Raw genomic sequence first — 22486 nt, forward strand, 5'->3', positions numbered from 1 at the left:
GCTGCCTAAAGTGCTTCTGATTCTTTGACTGAAAAGTGAAGTTTAGCTTGCAAATATTTTCCCCTTACATCTCATCGGAGGCTGTGAAATTTAACTAGAAGGCATTTCTGATCTCCGATGAAAGGTACTCATTAAGTATAATTATTGTCATTACCTGAATTCTATTTTTACCTTCCTCATTTTTAATATATAGATGGCATGATGTAGTCCACAAGACCTCCAGCATTAGTATTTTTACCCACTTTCCCACATACTGCAGGGCCTGTCCTGATCTAGAAGGTAGGTTTTTCAAAGCCCTGAGTCCCTGGGCACTGGGCCTCATGGTGCCCTGAGTCCTGTGCTCTTGTAGGTGGGACTTTCTGGCAAGCATAACATTTCACTCTGAAACAAATATATGGAGAGTTGGCTTGCTGTGGGTACAATTAGTCACTTTCTCAGAATGAGGAGCAAAGGGCTAATTGTGCTTGCTGCAAGTGGACAATTGCTACTGTAATTATTAGCCTCTGTAATTTTTCATCCATACATAATTGCACATGCGGACGAGGAGAGCTTAGGCTGTCTTCTTGCAATTCCGCCCATGAGGCTTCTCATTGTTATGCTCAGGTTTTTTTCCACTTTGTATCAGTCACAGTTGGTTGTGCTTTTCCATGGTTGTCTTTTTTCACTCTGTAAAATATAAATGCAAAAGCAGTTTTTTAAAAGTTTCTCAGAACAATTTAAATACTGAATCAGCCCTCTAGTTATTTGGTTTGTGTTCAGTGTAACTTGAGTATTTACAAAGGCAAGTTTCTGGCTGACGTTTATGGAATCACAGAAAAGAATGAAGCAAGAAACGTCCCCTCAGCTCTCAGTATCTGCTCCTCCCTATAATCTGTGCTCTTCTCAAAGTCTCCAAGAAAAGGAGTTGCAAGGCCTCTCAGGGCAACTTCATTTCAGTGTTACGCCTCTAACCTTAAAATGTCCAAGCATGGTGTACCCCCAGACTCACTCAAGATTTCAAGGGTCATCATGGTGGCTGTAAGTTAGTTGTTACTTTCTCTGGATATGATGGAACCAAATTTTTTTTAGCTAGGTTTGTAGCCGGAAACCATCATTAAAGGTAAATTCATTTGTTTTAGGTTTACATGTGAAGTTTTTACATGAACTGGTTTTTGAAGCAGCTGATATTTCTCACAAGGGATGTGGCCAGAATCCACTGAGCTTCACTTCACTGACAACCCCAAACCCTCAGCTCGTGGCAGAAATGCATCTGGGTGATAGAAGAAGGCAAGGAGGAGACTTGCTTTTTTCCAATTTGTGAAGTGGCTTGAGAATTCATACTGAAGGGCATCCCACTATTCCTGGAGCATGGCTGGGTCTCCTAGACAAACAAGTTTGCCCGGCACCCATGGTGCTGCAGGATTCTCTTCAGATGAAAACTCCAAATACTCAAGAAGATTCTTTTCAGCTTTGTGAACTCTTAAAATACAAGAAGTCACAAAGCTTAGTAATGCTGGGAAAGACAAAATTGATGTAAAGGATTTAGGAGAAATCATGCCATTAAGCAATCCTTTGATTTTTTTTCTTGTTCTTTCACTGGTTCCAAATAACAGTGAAACTCACTGAAAGATATAATATCTGCCTGCTGAAGTTGAGAAATAGGCTCAGCAAAATCATTTGCTTTTAAAAGTAAACCTGCCTGTACATAAGCAGCAAATGTGCACCCACATGCCTGCAAATCTTTCAGGAAGCCTCAAAATAACATTCAGCTGCTCCCTACTTTATGACCCCTTAGAGCTGTGACCTGAATCCCCATCTAAGAATGTTAACAGCCACTGCTGAGATCATGCGTTACATTTCCAGCGCCAAAATCCACCATTTTTTCTGCTCATAGTGAATAGGATCCTAAATGTACCACATTTGCTTTTGTGAGGATGCATTTGCCAGTCAGGCTCAATGCAAGCCCAACTGTTTGCACAGCATTAATAAGGGAGGTGGTAATCTGAAGAGCCTTATTTTTGTCCCTAATGTTCACCCCAAAGGGAAATGTGCTTTTACTAATAATAGAGGATGTGACCAAAAACACTGAGTATATTTATCTGTTCCGAGTTCATTTGCCAAAGCTGATATTTCCCACCAGAACTCTTTTGGAAAGGCTAAAACAATTAACCTCTTTCTCAGTTGCCCTGCCAAATGCCAAGGTCTGGCAAGTTTTTGTTTAGATGGTTCAATTGAAGACCAGCCTCTCCTACCCTTGCATACAAACCAAGTTGACACGAAATACTGATGAGAAGAGCTAACGTTTGTTGAGCTAAGTGCCAGGCACTGTTCTACTGCTTTCCATAAGTTCACTCATTTAATTTTCAGAATGATCCGTGAGGTTGGTGCTGTTAGTATCCCCATTTTACAGTTGTAGAAACTGAGATACAGTGGTGTTAAGTAGCCTGCCCAGGATCACATGGCTGGTAAGTGATGCTGCCCTGTAGACACTGCTCTCTGTATGATGCCACTGTGGGATGCCACCTCTATGTTGCTGCTGTCTTGAGTTTTAAGATGTTGTGGGCTGATCCAGTGCCCTCTGATTAGTTTCAAGGAACAGAGGCCTGAGGAAAAGGGCAGTACTAGCTTTTGCTCATTCCTTAAAACTGTGCTCCCCTTAAGTTTCCTGTTGTCATTTAGTTCATTGTTGATTTGGCTGGAGTTCTGATTTCCAACTCAGATGTGCTAAAAGAATTTTTTTTAATCTTCTGGTTCTTCTATATTCACTTGGAAGTCTCTGAATAACTTTGCAATATGGCACATGTATTAGGCAGATGAGTTCATTATCAGATTATGTGTTTAAAGAAATAACAAGCAACAGGCAAAAGCCAGTCACATCAGCTTCATAACCACCAGGCATTTATCAATGATAGTCATCCAATCTTACCGCTCATTGCTAATTTTCCATGAATGGAAAATTATCAAATAAGAAGGCATTTATAGGACAGGCTTTGTTCCTGCACACATCTTCAATCTCCTTTGATTTGATCCATTTCCTTATGCCATATAATGCTTTTTTTGCTAATCTATATTATAGTTTGGATGTTGTCCCTCTAAATTTCATGTTGAATTTTGAGTCCCAGTGTTGGAGGTGAGGCCTAGTGTGAGGTGATTAGATCATGGGGGCAGATTTCTCATGAATGGTTTAGGACCATCCCATTGGTGCTGTTCTCATGAGAGTGAATGAGTTCTCGCGAGATCTGGCTGTTTAAAAGTGTGTGGCCCCCCCCCGGCCTTGCTCCCTCTCTCCTCACATGTCATGCCTGCTCCTTCTTCCCCCTCTCCCAAGAGTAAAACTTCCTGAGGCCTCCCCAGAAGCCAAGCAGATGTGCTTGCCTTGCTTCCTGTAGAAGCCTGCAGAACTGTGAGCCAATCAAACCCCTTTTCTTTATAAATTACCCGGCCTCAGGTATTTCCTTACAGCAACGTGAGAATAGCCTAATATAATCAGTATATAAATATCTTTGCTGTTTCAAAGTAAGTTTTGAGAAGCTATTAGCTCTTGCAATAATTTGATGGTCACTAGCTTGCTGAGATTTTACTTTTATAAACAAAAGCTAAGTTTAAAAAATATTATCCTGGTAAAACTCTTATGCCTTCATTTTTAACACTTTCAGCAAGGTGTGCATAGGTAAGAAACTGAAAAACACATACAGATACCAAACAAGATTATATAACATGAAAATGCTTCCCTTGTGTAAAACAAGAAGTCACAGGCAACTTTCTCTACAGCAAATTTAATCAACTAAAGCCCAGGAAAATGCTCAGGGGCTCCAGATATGTGGCCACGTATTTTCCTATTTGCAGTTCCAGATTGTTAATCCTTTTCCTGTTCCTGAAGCTGGTAAACCCACTGCCCAGCTCCCGGCCACCTGGCCCTCCCACTGCTTTCTCAGAACCGCCTGCTTCCTAACTGAGTGTAGAACAGCATTACTCCGGGTTGAATTAATAGTTGCTTTTACTTTTTAAATAATAGGTTGGATTAATCATCATTTTTAGGCCACAGAATGCTTTCCTCCACAGAAGAAGCTTGTGAACAATATGTAAACATCTCTCTGGTTCCCCAGCCTGTAGCCTTCCAAGTTTTCTTGTCATAACTAATATTGTTTCTCTTCAGAGTAATTTACCCAAGAAGAAACCAGCAATCTGACTTTAGTTCAACCTTCGTTGGTTTCCAACTAAAAATAAAAGAAGAAGAATCCAACATTTGGCAATGGCCCAGTCAACTGCCTCCCTTGCCAGGAGGGTTTTCAACCAGTGCTACTGCTCTCTGAGGGCCTAGAGATTGGGATTTTGAGCCACAAACCCTGTTTCCGCTTTGTCCTTGGCTTCCTTCCTGGTCCTGAAATGAGTATGTTTAGCGAGAGACCTGCAGAGCATGGAAGATTACTGTTTTCTCCACTTCAAGCAGAGGAAAGCACAAAGCCCAGGTTTATCAAAAAGGCAATTTCCAGCAGTACTTTAATTAAGTGTTAACCTCTCTGTGAAGAATTATAAATTGCATTAGAACATAAACGTCAGCTGACGACATTAAGACCTGAGCTGAACTTATGTAACGTTTCCAATAATAAGTATGCCTATTTAAGATGTCAGTTAAAAGTTCAAAACCTTGATTTGTGGGCGCCATTAATGAGATTGGGTAGAGCCCACACATTGGGGTCTACAGGGAGAATTTCCAGAAAGGTGACAGATTTGGACCAGAATTGAAGCTTACTTTTGATCTGAAAATCAGTTTTCTTTCCATTCTTCTGGGCCTCCCAGGTGTCTGGGAAAATCTTAATAATACTGCACGCGTATACAAGTCAGGCTCAGTCAATTTCACAGTCAAGGTCTATAATGCTCTTTTCCCTTCTTAACAAGCCGCTGGCCCCTGACTGACATCCCTTCACCCGGGAGTGATGATATTGCTGGTTCTAATCTCCCAAATTCCTTTCAATCTCCTTACCGGTAGGAAATGGCTTTCTCTTCCGTCTGGCTGACAGATGTCATGAACTACACATTGCTTTGTCAGCCTTGAAGTCAGGGCATCGATAACTTCCACGGGGACAAAGTTGATAATAATCTCTTGGTATACAATTGTCTTTTAGAAAATTAGATAAATGTGAAACTCTCCACATTGTCAGGAGCATCACTCGAGGCTCCCTCGCCCCTGGTGACAGCCCACAACGGCAGGACACAGTGAGCGCCGGAAGACGTTCGTGTGTTTGCTTTCAGGCCTGAAGCTCTCCCAACCCGTCTCCCTCCTCTCCATTCCAGGCAACAAACGTCGCCCCACAAAGCGCCTTGGTGGCACCCTTCAACCCGAGCAGGCCTGGAAGCTCCCGGAGCAGCCGGCTTTCAAGGCCTCTCTGAAATCTCTGGACCTGAGGAATAAATCATTCATCTTGCCCTGGTAATATCTCTCTTTGACAGAGATTTCTGTGACAGAGACTTGACATTCACCATGTTAATTTTTTCTTTAATCCGTGGGTAGCAAGAACTAGGGAGGGGAGCGGGAAGCCCAGCTGACTCTGGAGTATAATTTCACATTGTCGTCACAGCCCACATCAGAAATGACTTTGACAAAGGAACTAGGCGGGTGTACGGGGTCTCTGAACTGGCCATTGCTGGAAGAGTTGCTCTGGTCCAGCAGGCTCAGGCAGGACCATGTCCTTGCTGGTCACGAGAGAGGCCTGGTCTTCTAAATGTTCACCCAGTGGCCTCTTCCAGTTACTTTTAATTATCCAGGGAAGACTCTCTTTCCTCTGAGTCAAAATTCACTCTCTGTCTTGCTGTAGTTGACATCATTTTCTTATGAGTGGCTTTTCCTTTCCCCTGCCCTCCGTCAGTCTCTGCTGAGGCTGAGATTAGGTCTGCTGGGAAAGGAGCTCCTGGGTCTGTCCCATTTCCCACCTCTGCCCCCTCAAGTGCTTAGGAAGCACCCTTCAGTGACATGGCTTCATGTGTTTGGGTAATATACTGATCATTCAGATACCAGCCTGCCATTTGGGAATTCATATTTAAATCTTAAACTGAGATTTAAGAGTTTGTGAGTTTACAAAGATACGGGAGTAGACACTGCGAAGCTTTGCAACAGTTCTCCATTTCACACTCAAGAGAAGCAAACGTCCCCAGGATAGTCCTCCAGGCCTGCCCCACCACACACACACTACTGTGGTACCTCCAAGCTTCTCTTTTGCCCCTCCTCACCTACCCGGCTCCAGCCACGCCACAGCGCCTAAGGCCAGCTCCCACCTCAGAGCCTTTGCTCTGGCTGTTCCCTCTGCCCAGAATGCTCTTCCCCTAGGTGTCCACTGGGCTCACTCCTCCCCCTTTTCATGGAGGCCCAGCCTGACCACCGTCACACTGCACCCTCACACCACCCTAGCCCTCACTGCTGGACCCCTTACCCTGCTCCGCGGGTTTTTTCTACATAACCACTTTCTACATTCTGCAATGGTTGACTTTATGTCTCAGCTAGACTGGGCCATGGGGTGCCAAGATATTTGGTAAAACGTCATTCTTTGTGCATCTGTGAGGGTGTTTCTGATGAGATTGACATTGGGGTGGGTGGGCTGAGGAAAGCAGAATGTCCTCTCCAATGTGGGTGGGCCTTACCCGATCCAGTGGAGGCCCGAATAGAACAAACGGTGAGATACAAAAGAACTTGTTCTCTCCACCTGTTTTTGAGCTGGGATATCAGTTTCCTCCCATATTTGGACTGGAACTTACGCCATTGGCTCTTCTGGTTCTCAGGCCTTTGGACTCAAACTGGAATTACACCACTGGCACCCTGGCTCTCCAGTTTGCAGATAACAGATTGTGGGACTTCTCAGCCTCCATAATCACGCAAACCAATTCTCTACAATAATTATCTTTAAATATATGTAAAATCATTTACCTCCTGGGCCTATCCAGAATGTATATACACACATTTCCAATATGATATACATATAGCCTATTGGTTCTGTTTCTCTAGGGAACCCTGACCAATACACGTACTCTATAATTTACTTAGTTATTGTGTTTATTCATAATCAATAATGTCTTCCTCAGTGAGAATATAAGCCCGATGGAAGAAATTTTGTTTTGCTTTATTCACTTTTTTTTTCTTTCTTTTTGAGACTGAGTCTCACTCTGTCACCCAGGCTAGAGTGCAGTGGAGTGATCTAAGTTCACTGCAGCCTCTACCTGTCGGGTTCAAGCAATTCTCTCATCTCAGCCTCCTGTGTAGTTGGGACCACAAGCACGTGCCACCACATCCAGCTGATTTTTTTTACTTTTAGTAAAGATGGGGTTTCACCATGTTGGCCAGGCTGGTCTCGAACCCCTAACCTTGGCCTCTCAAAGTGCTGGGATTACAGCGTGAGCCACCATGCCCAGCCTTGTTTTATTTGCTTCTATATTTCCAGCACCTAGAACAATATGTAGGTGCTCAATAAATATGTGCTGACTGCCATGAACATGTACACATCAGACCAGTGATGGCCTTCCCAGTCCTACAGAGGAGTTGGAGCTGCAGAGGACCCTCACTGCACTGTGTGCCGGGTTGAAGGGAGCAGTCAGCCACATGGAGCACGAGAGCACCGGGCAGCATCTCTGGAGAGCCTGGACTTCCAAAAGGCTCATCTCCCTCCCCGCCATCTCAAACTTTCTGTTGTCTCTCAGCTCATCACACCTCTGTGGTTTCCCATAACATCTTCCGGCTTCACTTACAGGCTCCAAACAACTGAGCCTCCTAAATACAAATCAAATCATTCACTCCACACATTCACGGAGCGCCTACTGTGCCAGGAATGCTCTAGGAGCTAGGGATACAGCAATGAACAAAGCAGACAAAACGCCCTGCCCAGAGAGGCTTACAGTCTAGATGGCACAGCAGACAATAAGCAAGATAAATAAGACACCCACTGTTCAGGGTGTGCTGAGGAGAGACTTCTCGCTTGCTCAAAACCCCTCCTGTCTCAGGGATAAAACAAGCCCCTGCGTCCAGGTGCAGACAGCTCTTTCCTGTCGCTCCTCCAGCTCAGTGCTTGCCACAAGCACTCCACCTTCCAGGCAGCATGGACTCGTTGCAGGTCCCCAACTGGGCCTTGTTCTCTTCCACATCTGTGCCTTTGCATGCGTGGTTCTTTGTGTCTGGAGTGCCCTTCTCCCTTCCCCCCACCGTCTTTGCCAGTTTAACTTCCACTCAATACCTAGCTTAAGTACCATGTCTTCTAGTAGCCTTTCCCTGTCACCCCCATCCTACCATCTCACCTCTGTTTCAGTCAGGGTGCCCCCGTTTTGTCCTTTTCCATATCACTGTGCACACCTCTGTCCCACTGCTTTCCCCACCAGCTTGTAACTGTTTCCCCATTGTCTGGGGGAGATCTTTGACCTTTATAGCTCCTGGGTCTCTGACCCATTGTAGGCAATCCAATATTTGCTAAATAATTTAATGGATGAATGAAGAATGGATGGATGAATGCAAGAAGGATGGGAGAAAAGACAGAGGGTTGGATGAATAAAAGGATTGATGAATGGAAGGAAGAAAGGTGGAGGGAGGAAGGAAGGAAGGAAGGAAGGAAGTTACCGTCTTCACAGCCTCTGTGGCTCCAGCTCAGGGTCTTTTCTCAGGTTCCTGACCCTGCCTGTGATGCTCAGTCCAGCCTTTCTCAATGTTCAGTATAGAAAACACAGCCTTGAACCTCCACTCCATGCCTCCCGTGGCCCTCAGCCTCCTGTTCTTCCCCTGGATGTCCCCTCTGAAGACACCTCCTTTTCCTCCCCAGAGCCATGCTCCATCAGAATCCCTTTAAATGGCCCCTTTGCCCAGCCCCCATGCTGCTGGAGTCCCCCAGAAGCATTCAGCCACCTCCCCAGATCCTCATATGCCGATTCTCCAGGAACTGGGTGCTTTTAGTGACTGCATGTAGCCCTTCCCGCAAGCTCCCAGGGCTGTGCCTTTGCTCTCTCTCCTTTTCTTCCCCCTAGGGCAGTGGCCCAGACTATGTACTCTAGAGCCAGGCAGCCTGGATTCGAACCCAGCTGGATTACCCCCAACTGTGTAATCTTAAGCTGCTCACCCATCTCTCTGCCTCAACTCCCACATCTGTAAAAGGGGGCAATAGTGGCACCCTCCTGATAAGGCCATGTGGGGACGAAGTGGGGTGATGCACATAGAGTGCTCAGAGCAATGCCTCGTGCACAGGAAGGGCTCTGCTGGTTTGCAATGATCATGATCCACCTCAACTTTTCACAAATGCACTTTTTACCTCTAAACCCACCCACCGGTGCCATTTTTGGCATTATTTCTTACCAGCACACCTCTGCGTTTTCTGTTTCTTTTAGTTTAGGCAAAGCAGAGGGTTTCTGTGAGCTCACATAACTGGGAACAGAGAAGAAGCTAGAGGAGCCCAGCCAGGTCCCCTACCCCGCCCCCGCCTTGCCTGCTTGTCAGATTGAGTCTATTCCTCTGTAGTTGGGCTTTGTTCTGGAGACTGACCTGGTGTCTGATGCTACAATTACATCTTCACATCTTTGATCCTGGGGTCTGCGTGGAAATGGTCTGGTTTTTACCCTCCCCTCAGCTCTTTGAGGCAGCTCATTTCCCAGCTAAAAAAACTCACAGCAACTAGGGAACAGCCAGAGTGGGGTGGATTAGAAAGGTCACAGACATTTTTCAGCACAGTACTATTTGATCCTTTTCATTTGCATGCATGTATTACTGTGATTTAAAAAATTAAGTAAAATAAAATGTTTCCGCTCAACTGGTAAACAATTGAAAGACAACACAACTGAAAAGCAGGGCCAGCCCAGGTTTCTTTTTTTAATTGAAGTAAAATAGACATAACATAAAGTGTACAATCTTAATCATTTTTAAGTGTAGAGTTAAGTGTCAGTAAGTACACTCACTTCGCATTGTTGTGCAATCATCACCACCATCCATCTCCAGACCTTTTTCATCCTGCAAAACTGAAACTCCATACCCATTAAACAATAATTCCCTGTTTCCCCCACTCCTCTCCCTAGCCCCTGACAACCACCATTCTACTTTCTGTCTCTATACAATTGACTACTCTAAGTACCTCATATAGAGGGAATCATATAATATTTGGCCTTTTTGTGACTTTCTTATTTCACTGAGCCTAATGGCCTCAAGGTTCATCCATGTTGTAGCATGCACTGGAACTTTCTTCTTCTCCTCCTTCTCCTTCTTGTTCTTTTCTTCTTCTTTTAGAGACAGGGTCCTGCTCTGTTGCCAAGGCTGGAATGCAGTGGCATGATCTCAGCTCACTGCAACCTCTGCCTCCCATGCTCAAGTGATCCTTCAGCCTCAGCTTCCCAAGTAGCTGGGACCACAGGTGCATGCCACCACACTTAGCTAATTTTTGTATTTTTAGTAGACAGGGTTTTGCCGTGTTGCCCAGGCTGGTCTTGCACTCCTGGGCTCAAGCTATCCACCTGCCTCAGGCTCCCAAAGTGCTGGGATTACAGACATGAGCCACTACGTCTGGCCTTCTTCCTTTTTAAGGCCTAATAATATTCATATATATGAGAATACATATGAATAAATATATAGTAATATGAAAATGTGATACCTTTTTTTAATCCATTCAAGTATTGATGGACACTTGGGTTGCTTCTACATTTGGCTATTATGAATAATGCTGCTATAAACATGGGTGTACAACCAGCTCAACTTTTATAAGTACATGTTTGGGAGTTTCTCTTCATTTTAGTATAAGAATGAGATAAGAATGAGGAAGCAAAGGGAGAACAGGGGCTACAGTCTGAATGTTTGTGTCCCCCCAAATTCTTAGGTTGAAACCTAATCACAATGTGATGGTATTAGGAGGTGAGGCCTTTTGGGAGGTGATTAGGAATGGGATTCAAGCCCTTATAAAATAGGCCCCCAAGAAAGCTCATTCACCCCTTCCTCATTGTAAGGACACAGCAAAAACGCATCATCTATGAACCAGAAAGTAGGTCCTTATCAGACACTGAATCTGCCTATACCTTGATTTTGGACTTCTCACTTTCAGACTGTGAGAAATAAGTACTTGTTGTTTATAAGCTGCCCAGCCTCTCATATTTTGTTATAGTAACCCAAACAGACAAAGACACCAGGGCATCTGGGAAACAGGTTATCAGGTTGTATTAGTCCATTCTCACACTGCTATAAAGAACTATCTGAGACAGGGTAATTTATGAAGAAAAGAGGTTTACTTGACTCACAGCTCCACAGGCTGTACAGGAGGCATGGCTGGGGAAGCATCAGAAAAGTTACAATCATGGCAGAAAGCAAAGGGGAAGCAAACACATCTTCACATGGTGGAAGGAGAGAGAGAGTGAGAAGGCAGAGGTGCTACACACTTTCAAACAACCAGACCTCTTGAGAACTCTATCACGAGAACAGCACAGGGAAAATCCACCCCCATGATTCAATCACTTCCCACAAGGCCCAACCTCCAACATTGGGAATTACAATTCAACATGAGATTTCAGTGGGGACACAGAGCCAAACCATATCATTCTGCCCCTGACCCCTTCACAATCTCCTGTCCTTCTCACACTTCAAAACACAACCATAGCTTCTCAACAGTCCCCCAAACTTTAACTCATTCCAGCATTAACTCAAAAGTTCAAGTCCAAAGTCTCATCTGAGACAAGGCAAGTCCCTTCTGCCTGTGAGCCTTTAAAATAAAAAACAAGTTAGTTACTTCCAGGTTACAATGAGGGTACAGGCATTGGGCAAATGCCCTTATTCCAAAAGGGAGAAATCAGCCAAAACAAAGTGGCTACAGGCCCCATGCAAGTCTGAAACCTGGCAGGGCAGCTGTTAAATCTTAAAGCGCTAAGCAATCTCTTTTGACTCCATGTCTCACATCCAGGCCATGCTGACCCAAGAGGTGAACTCCCAAGGCCTTGGGCAGCTCCATTCCTGTGGCTTTGCAGGGTACAGTCTCCACAGCTGCTTTCAGGGACTGGCATTGAATGCCTGCAGCTTTTCCAGGTGCATGGTGCAAGCTGTTGGTGGGTCTACCACTCTGGGATCTGGAGGATGGTGGGCCTCCTCTCACAGCTCCACTAGGGCAGTGCCCCAGTGGGGACTCTCTGTGTGGGGGCTTCAGCCCCACATTTCCCATTCCCATTCACCACCCTAGTAGAGCCCTCCATGAGGGCTCCACCCCAGCAGTATATTTCTGCCTGGACATCCAGGCATTTCCATATACCCTCTGAAATCTAGATGGAGGCTCCCAAGCCTCAACTCTTGTCCTCTGTGCACCCGCAGGCTTAACACAATGTGGAAGCCACTGCACCCTCTGAAGCAATGGCCCAAGCTATATTTTGACTCCTGTTAGCCACAGCTGGAGCTGGAGAGGCCACAATGCAAGGTACCATATCACAAGGCTGCACAGAGCAGCAGGGGCCCTGGGCCTGGCCCACAAAACCAATTTTCCCTTCTAGGCCTCCAAGCCTGTGAGTGGGAGGGGCTTCTGTGAAGGTCTCTAAAATATCTTGGAGACATTTCCCCTGTTGTCTTGGCTATTAACAATTGGCTCCTTTTATGCAAATTTCTGCAGCCTGTTTGAATCCCTCCTCAGAAAATGTTTTTTTTTTTCTACCACATGGTCAGGCTACAAATTTTCCAAACTTTTATGTTCTGCTTCCCTATTAAATATAAGTTCCAGTTTCATATAATCTCTTTGTTCATGCATATGAGCATATACTGTTAGAAGCAACCAGGCCACATCTTTTTTTACTATCATTATTAATTTTAAAAAAGCTTAGAGACAGGGTTTCAGCATGTTGCCCAAGCTGGTCTCAAACACCTGGACTCAAGCAGCCCACCCACCTAAGCCTCCCAAAGTGCTGGGATTACAGGCATGTGCCACTGCATGCAGCCTGCCTGGCCACATCTTGAATGCTTTGCTGCTTAGAAATTTCTTCCACCAGATACCCTAAATCATCTCTCTCAAGTTCAAAGTTTCACAGATCCATAGAGCAGGGCCACAATGCTGCCAGTCTCTTTGCTAAAGCATAGCAAGAGTGACTTTTACTCCAGTTCTCAATAAGTTCTTCCTCTACATCTGAGATCTCCTCAGCCTGGACTTCACTGTCCATCTCACTATCAGCATTGTGGTCACAACAATTTAACAAGTCTCTAGGAAGTTCCAAAGTTTCCTTCATTTTCCTGTCTTCTTCTGAGCCCTGCAAACTGTTTCAACCTCTGCCTGTTACCTAATTCCAAAGTCACCTCCATGTTTTCAGTTTTCTTTATAGCAATGCCCCACCTCTCTGGTATGAATGTTCTGTATTAGCCCATTCTCACACTGCTATAAAGAACTACTGGAGACTGGGCAACTTATGAAGAAAAGAGGTTTAATTGACTCACAGTTCTGCAGGCTGTACAGAGGCATGGCTGGGAAGGCCTCAGGAAACTAACAATCATGGAGAAAGGTGAAGGGGAAGGAAGCATGTTTTTACATGGTGGCAGGAGAGAGACAGAGAGTGAAGCAGGAGGTGCTACACACTTTCAAATAACTAAATCTTATGAGAACTCTATCATGAGAAAAGCAAGGGGGAAATCTGCCCCCATGATTCAGTCACCTCTCACCAGGCCCCACTTCCAACACTGGGAATTACAATTCAACATGAGATTTGGGTGTGGACACAGAGCCAAACCATATCACACTGTCACCCCGGCCATCAAATGGCTCCACCCTTTGTATTCTGTTTGGGTGCTCTCTGAAGCAGGGATTAGTATCCTCATTTCATGGCTGGGAAATTGAGGCTCAGAGAGGTTAAATAAGCTGCCCAAGATAACACAGCTAGAAAGGGGCTGAGATTCAATGCAGGTCTGACTCTCCAACCCAAGACCTTTTTGCTGCCTCCTTAAAGTGGGGTCCAAACTGGAATTGATGTATGTGAAGATGATGGAAGGCAGGAGGCTGAACTCTTCTATCTCTCCCTCCCTTGTGCTTAATGGACAAACATCATTTTTTGAGAGGCCAGTGGAGAACAAAGAAAAGTATAGGAAATTGAGCCTAAAAGATTCAGAGATGAAGGCTGACTCAGACCAGAACACACTCAACTACTTAAAACAATGCTGAAAGAGAGGAAGAAATTTCAAGTCTGCAAGGAAATGCTAAGCTAAAGGGAACAACGAACCAAGAATTGTTTCAAGGCTGCTGAGTGGACAGCAAAATGGCAAATGGGTTTTAACAAGGGGAAAATGCAAGAAACTGCACTTGGAGAAAATCACCCAAACTGGACTTAATAGGAGGATTGCTTTGAACGGGTAGCATTGCTCCAGCAAGGGTCCTGGGTGAATGTGGCCTGTGCCAGAGGACACAGAGCTGCCCCCGGCCCCTCTAAAGAAAAGGATATGAAAGCCACTGGGCATCACTGGGAAAGGCATTGGTCACAAAGTAGAAAACAAAAGTAAAACAACAATGAAACTCTTACCAAGGTTAAAAACAAGGTTTTCATTAGGAGAATGAGGGGATACTAGTGTGGGAGAATCGCAGGGTTTTTTTTTTTTGAAAATATCATGCTGTCCATTGCTGGCACCCAAAAGGTCAGAAATATGCTAAGCATTCTCAGAGAGGGTTCTGCGAGCAACTGAGAACATGAGCCCACCTTGAACCTGCCCCTGGACCTCCCTTGAGGCATCTCAGGAAAGCAGCATGAATGTGACAGGGGTGCAGGAGAGGAGGTTTGGCCACAGAGGCCCAGGCTGAATCCTGAGAATTAGTTCAAGAGCCTGGGATTTTCACAGCACAACATTCACCTTGAGGGTCTGAGTTCAGAGAATACAGTGTGTCCTTGGACAAGTTACATCCAGGAGCCCCTCCTCTGGCCTGGGATTTATATTATGTCATTCATCCTTGTGTTTGAGCAGACAAGAAGAGGAGGGGATTGAAGTGGATACTCTCACACACTAATATTCAGTCTTGAAGAATCTTTGTGGAGTTTCTCTCTGAGACAGACTTGGCCCAGGATGTGGCCTGTCACCCAGGGCATATGAAAACCCCCAGGCCATTCACAGCCGACTGGCTCCAGATCATAGGTCCACAGCTGCAGGGAGAGTGGTCCTAGGCTGAGCTTGGGGCGGGGTGGGTCCATTCTCAGGATCTTGCATTTGAGACATTTTGCTGAAACTTCTAAATCCAAAGATTCCTCTGCTACTAGAGCAAGAGCCTCAGGTGAGGATGATTCTCAGAAGAGTTCTTAGGTTCTCAGAAGGGTCAGAAGTGGAGGCCATGACTTCCTGGACTCCCCCTACCGGAGTCCACGTGTCAATACCACCACTGTCCTTGTCACTGACCACTTAGAAGCAAGGCTTTCCCTGGACCCTGGGTCTGGCACATGAGCCCCCCATAGCCCTGGTCCAGGAGCCACACCCTGAACTCTGCTGTAGATGGCCTCATACTCTGTACTCAGTCCCTGGGGAAAAGACCACTTGTGACCTGGTGGAGCTCCAGTTTGGGGAAATAGAAGGGAATAAGTGCATGAGACAGGAGGGCACAAGGGCACACTAGGGAGTGTGGAAGGCAAATTATGGAGAAAAAGGCTAGGCAGCCAGTCATGCTCCCTCACTCTCAGCAGTGACTGATAGGAGGCCCAGTGCAGTTGTGCAGCTCCCGCACTGCACAAAGCTGTCCACAGAGGCAGAAGCTGCATGTGGAGGTTGCTAGCATAGCCTTCAGGTCTAGTGCAGGCCTGTGCCTACCCTGAGGATGGGGATTCTTTCTTATTCACTCAGAGATGCAGCATGCATGAGTGGACAGCCCTGAGCTTCCACACAGGGGGACTCAATACATACTGCTGGTGCAACTGGGAGACAACCAATGAACATGAGTTTCCCTCCTTCTCCAGAACACACAGTTTACCTGCAGTGACGTGCGCCTGTGCCTGGGCTTGGGAGGCCAGCTCTGGCTCAGTGAAACCACATCCTTGGTTGGCAAGTGGGGAGAACATTATACAGGGGCTATGCTTGTTCATCCGTGGGGCAGGTACTTACCTGATAGCCCAAAGACTGGGCATCAGGCCTTTGCCTTCATCCAGAGCCTAATGTGGCAGGAACCCCACATGCAGAACAGAGCCAGATCTGACTAGGGCAGCCTGCCCCCGCCCATTCCCACCCACAGGCACAAGAATCCCTTATTCCCATTAACCAGCCATCTCCCAGGGAGCAGGGGACAATGCCCTCCCCGTGGCCGCTCCGCAGGGATGACACACAAGAACCATCCAAAGTGCAAGGGGATTGACCCCTGCTCCGCAGCACTCTTTTGGCTTAATAGGAACAGCTGGTCAGTGAAGTGTTTGTGAGCAATTTAACAAGACTCAAACAGCAAGAGGCATCTGCCGATAAATCAAAAGGGAGCGCCTGGCTAAATGAGGCTTAATTTAAATTCGTATCTGGAGCCGGTAGAAGAGTCTCATTGTGCCTTCCAGTTGCATCCATACCAGCAAGGCCTAGGCCAGTTTGGCATGGGCTGGAGCTGAGTCCCATAGCCGCCTGTTGGGGGGTGATGGCCCCCGAAGGAGGGAGCTGTAAAATCAAGCCAAAGTACCGAGAGGAAGGTAGAGGAAGAAAGGAATGAGATTAAATGTCATTCCTATCCTCACAGAAATAAAACAAAACCAAAGAACTTCATTCCATCTGGAAGTCATAAAACTCGTAATGGCCACCAACACCTCCAGAGCGGCCATCCCCATGACTGCAGAGGGCAGGACCCATGCGCAAGAGCTCAAATGAGCCTGGCAGGGAGAAGAACGTGTCCTACAGAAATGTCACAGTCAGAGCCATGATGCCACCCAGGAAAACAAGAGCTGCTTCTTTCTCATTGTTTCCTCATATAAAGAGCTAGACACAGACTGCAACCCATAGACAAGCCAAGAGCTTCAAGAAAGCTCTCCGCCTCCCGCTGTGAACTGTGAGCTGTGCACAGCCTTCCATTTCCCAAGGCAAATACCCAGGCCAGAGTGGACTTGATTCTCCCCTCCCTACACACCCCACTTCTTTTTAAAATCAGGGCCCTGGACTGACATCAGGCAAGAAGCTGACCATTGCTTAACCTATTCCTATTGCATGTGCACGTCTGGAAAAAAGAGATACAGGAGCTGAGCCATGAGTCACCACAGATACACCCTTCAAGGGGGATAGGCTAGCCCAGTTGCCCTCCTCCTAGGTTCTATTTCACTAGGGCTAGGGGTGGCTTCCGTGTGGGCAGGGTCTCGGGGGTATAACACAGAGCTCAGTTCCCAGGACCCATTGGGCAGGGAGAATGGCTCAGAAAGCAGCCGTGGAAGAAGGCGACCCCTCTACCAGCTGATGCCAAGAGTATGGCTTAAAGTTCACATGCAATCAAATATCACCCACTTATCCATCCATCCCAAGGCCAAGTCTGTCCCTTCTTATCTACACATTCCTCTCAGGCACGCATTCCAACTTTGTCCTTCTTCAAAGGTTCCCTTGAAATCAGCATATGTTCTTTAGGAACAAGACCTGCCAGAGCCAACTCATGCCCTTTTGAAGTAGGTTTCAAGGCTGACAGGCTAGGGCAATAACTAACTCAGGAGTGTATCTTTTGGGAATTGTGTTCAACTGCTAGGTAAAATGAAGAGGAAATAGAAGTTTATTTTCCTCTCGCATGAAAGTTTCCCAGTGGGAGTCCTGGGCTGGCACGGCAACAGGCATCCAGGACGAGGTGCCTTCGATCTTTTGGCTCTATATCTTTAGCTGCTGGCTTTCAGCCTGAAGGTCACCCTATGAGCAAAGACTGACGCAAACACCAGCTATCACATCCAGATTTCAGGCAGGAGGTAGAGGGAAGGGAGGGGCAACAACCATGATGACCAAAGGCACTTCCATGCTTTTGCTTTTTTTAAAGACAGGGTCTCATTCTGTTGCCCAGGATGGCGTGCAGTGGCATGATCATGGCTCACTGCAGCCTTGACCTCCCGGGGTCAAGCAATCCAACCTCCTGGGCTCAAGTAATCCTCCCATCTTAGCCTCTCAAGTAGCTGAGACCACAGGTGTGTGACAGCACACACAGCTAATTTTTAAATCTTTTGTAGAGTTGGGGTTTCCCTATGTTGCTCAGGCTGGTCTTGAACTTCTGAGCTCAAGTAATCTGGCTGCCTCAGCTTCCCAAAGTGCTGGGATTACAGGTGTGATCTACTGCACCCAGCCTTTATCACCTTTTTTTTTTTTTTTTTTTTTGAGATGGAGTTTCACTCACTCTATTGCACAGGCTGGAGTGCAGTGACACAATCTTGGCTCACTACAACCTCTGTCTCCTGGGTTCAAGCAATTCTTCTGCCTCAGCCTCCTGAGTAGCTGGGATTACAAGTGCACACCACCACACCCAGCTAATTTTTGTATTTTTAGTAGAGACGGGGTTTCACCATGTTGACCAGGCTGGTCTTGAACTCCTGACCTCAAGTAATCCACATGCCTTGGCCCCCCAAAGTGCTGGGATTACTTTATCACCACTTCAAAGATGAGGAAACTGAGGCTTACCCAGCAAATGGCAGCTCCAGAATTTGATGAAGATTTCCTAGAAGACAGGATCTTTATCCCAGTGAGAAGGGAAACATAGAAAAAGCAAGCAAATACACCACAATGTAATAGCATCTGTGGGAGCCCTGAGGGGAGAGTTTTTAGGGTAATGAAAGGGGTACAAATTTGCCCTCAATTCTGACCCTAGGAGTTTGTCCTGGACCCTCAACCCTCCTAAGGATAGCCCTGACATCTATGGACACTTACACAGGTATGGATACCAAAATAATAAATAAATTACATTTTTTTTCCACACATATTGTCTGTGCTTAGTAAACATGGGCTGATAGGTCAAAATTAGCCACAAAGTTCCATAACACTGGCTTTCAGTGAAGTAAATGAAAGGAGCAGGTGAATGAAGAAGGGTTAAAGATTCTTTAGCACCTGGAAAAGAGAGGCTCAGCTTCTCTCACACAGGTATTTTAGGCACAACAGTGTTTGCTTGCATTGCTCTCAAGGCGTTCTTAGAGGAATTGGGTAAACGTGGTGGTTCAAAGTAAGAGAGGCAGGAATACTGCAGGTATGTATGCAGAGTAATCATCAGAAATTGCTCCCGTTCAGTTTTTTGTTTTGCTTTGTTTTTCACTTTTTATTTTGAAATTACATTGGACTTCCAAGAAGTTGTAAAAATAATAGAGAGTTCCCATGTACTCTTCACCTAAACTCCACGAATTATAACATCTTACATAAATAACTATAGCACATTATCAAGACCAGGAAAATGATATTGGTATAATACCAATACCCAAACTACAGACCTTATTTAGATCTCACTGTTTTAGCACACAGACCTACTTATGCAAACACCATTATAATCAGGATAGAGAAGAATTCCATCACCAATGTGAAATCCCTTGTGCCACCTTTTACAGTCCTCTCGCCAGTCACAGATCTGTTCTATATTACTATAATTTTGTCATGTTTTAAATGTTATGTAAATTAAGTCAAATGGTATGTAACCCTTTTAGTTGTTTTTTTTTTTTCACTCAGCAAAATGCCCTTAAGGTCCACTCAAGATCCAAAATGCCCTTAAGATCCATGTTGCTTCTTGTATCAATAGCTTGTTCTATGTGACTGCTAAGCAGGATTCTGGGGTGTGGATGTGCCACAGTTTGTTTAACCATTTAGCACTGAGTGACATCTGGGTTGTCTCCAGATTTTATGTTATGGACACAGCCACTATAAATGTTCATGTACTGCTATAAACATTTGTGTATGGGTGTTTGTATGAATATAAGCTTTCCTTTATCCAGGATAAATAACCAGGAGTGTGATTGCCGGGTCATGTGGTAAGTGTATGTATAACTTTTCAAGAAATTGCCAAACTGTTTTCCAGAGTGGCCATGCCATTTTGTAACCCAACAGCAAAATGTGAGAGTTCCAGCTGCTTCACATTCTTGCCAGCAGTAGATATGATCAATATTTTTTATCTTAATCCTCATAATAGGTGTACGATAGTATCTCATCATGGTTTTAATTTGTATTTTTCTAATGGCCAGTGATGTTGAACATCTTTTACATGCTTATTTGCCACCCACTCATTCTATTTGATGAAGCGTCATTGAAATATTTTGCCCATTTGTTGATTACATTGTTTTCCTACTGTCAAGATTAAAGAATTCTCTTTTTATTCGTGCTGCAAATTATTTGTCAGATACATAATTTGCAAATATTTTCTCCTAGCCTGTGGCTTGTCTTTTCATTCTATTAACAGTCTCTTTTACCTAGAAAAAGTTTTGAATTTTGATGAAGTCCAACTTGACAATTTTCTTTTATGGATTGTGCTTTTGGCATCTTATCTAAAGAAATCTTTACCTAACCTGAAGTTGCAAAGATTTTCTCCTATATTTATTGTGAATAAATTTTAGTTTTATGTTTCACATTTAGATCTATGATCAATTCTGAGTTAATTTTTATATAAAGTGTGAAGTATAGGTTAAGGTTCCTTTTTTCGTCTGCCTATGAATGCCCACCAATTTGTCCAATAGCCATGTTGAAAAGACCATCTTTCTCTTTGAAGTGCTTTTGTACCTTTATCAAAAATCAGTTGGTTATACTTTTATGGGTCTATTTCTAGACTCTGTTCTGTTCCACTGATCTATATGACCATCCACATCGTTACTGCTGCCATATAGTTAGTCTTAAACACAGATAATGTGATTACTCCCACTTTATTTTTCTTCTTCAAAAGGTTTCCGCTATTCTCTACTGCTTTTACATGCACATTTTAGAGTCAACTTGTATATATCTACAAAAATCCTGCTGGGATTTTCATAGGAACTGCATTAAAACTATAGATCAATTTTTGAGAGAACTGACATCTTTACTGCGTTGTCTTTCAATTCCTAAATGTTTTATGTTCTCCATTTATTGAGTTCCTTGATTTCTTTCATTAGCCTTTTGTAATTTTCAGCATACAGATTCTGTATCCTAAGTATTTCAATTTCTGCAGCTGTTATAAATGGCATTTTGTTTTTAATTTTGGTTTCCAGGTGTTCGTTGCTAGCATATTTAAATAAATATAATTGATTTTCGTGCATTGACCTTGAATCCTGCACCTTAGTAAACTCACATTTTAGTTCTAGGAGCTCTTGTGTAGATTATGGGATTTTCTACATACAGAATTACGTTGTCTACAAATAGGGAAAACATCATTTTTCTTGTTTATAGTATATCACTACTTTCATATATTTCCAGATTCAATTTGTTAGCATTTTATTCAGAATTTTGTGTCTATAGTCATGCAGAACACTAGTCAATAGTCTCTCTCTCTCTCTCTCTTTCTGTCCTCATCTGGGTTTGGTATCAGGGTAATACTGGCCTCCTAACGTGAATTATGGAGTACTCCTTTTTCTTCTACTTCTGTAAAAGATTATGTAAAAAGTGGTGTTATTTCTTCCCAAAATGGTTGATAGAAATTGCTAGTACGCCTGGAGAATTTCTTTTCCAGAAACTTTTAAATGATGAATTCTATTTCCTTAGAAGTTATCAGACTATTTAGATTATCTGTTTTATATCGGGTGAGTTTTAGTAGTTTGTGGTTTTTGAGAAGTTTGTTGTTTGGTCAAAGTTGTCAAATTTATGTGTATAGAGTTGTTTGTAATTTTCCCTTATTATTCCTTAAGTATCTATGCAATCTGTAGTAACATCCTTTTTTTTTTTTTTTTTTTTTTTGAGATGGAGGCTTGCTCTGTCACCCAGGCTGGAGTGCAGTGCCAAGATCTCGGCTCAGTACAACCTCCACCTCCCAGGTTCAAGTGATTCTCCCACTGCAGCCTCCCAAGTAGCTAGGATGACAGGTGTGCACAACCACACCCAGCTAATTTTTTTTTTTTTTTTTTTGGTAGAGATGGGGTTTCACCACATTGGCCAGGCTAGTTTCAAACCCCTGACCTCTAGTGATCCACCCACATCAGCCTCCCAAAGTGCTGGGATTACAGACGTGAGCCACTGCACCTGGCCCTCTCTTTCATTCGTGACATTAGTAATTTGTGTCTTCTATCATTTTTCTTTGTCAGTCTTGTTAGAAGTTTTTATTGATTGTCAGTCTTGTTAGAAGAATTTTATTGATCTTTTCAAAGAACTAGCTTCTAGTTTTATTAATGTTCTCTGTTATTTTGTTTTCGATTTCATCAATTTCTGCTTTACTTCTTATCTTCTGCTTACTTTGGGTTTTTCCCCACTTCTTCTTCTAATATCTTGAGATAGAAGCTCAGATTATTGACTTGAATTCTTTCTTCTTATTCCAATATAAGCATTTAGTGCTACAAAATTCCTTCTAAGCACTGCTTTAGCTGTACCCTATATACTTCTGATATGTTGTATTTATTTTCATTTCATTAAGTTCAATATATCTTAATTTTCTCTTGAGGTTTACCCTTTGATGCCTGGATTATTTAAAAGTGTGTTATTTTATGTGTTTGGAGATTTTCC

General features: G+C 44.2%; 1 protein-coding gene across 1 annotated transcript in view; it reads right to left on the reverse strand.

Moving 5' to 3' along the window:
- Positions 1-461: 461 nt before the first annotated feature.
- RNGTT (RNA guanylyltransferase and 5'-phosphatase) overlaps positions 462-22486 on the reverse strand; it is a 408235-nt gene continuing 386210 nt past the window's right edge. Inside the window, exon 17 of the mRNA XM_054546048.1 lies at positions 462-666. Coding sequence (XP_054402023.1) covers positions 662-666 — 5 coding nt within the window. The 3' untranslated portion in view covers positions 462-661. The remainder of the gene's footprint in view (positions 667-22486) is intronic.

This window comes from Pongo abelii, chromosome 5 (assembly GCF_028885655.2).
Source record: "Pongo abelii isolate AG06213 chromosome 5, NHGRI_mPonAbe1-v2.0_pri, whole genome shotgun sequence".
Taxonomy (NCBI): domain Eukaryota; kingdom Metazoa; phylum Chordata; class Mammalia; order Primates; family Hominidae; genus Pongo; species Pongo abelii.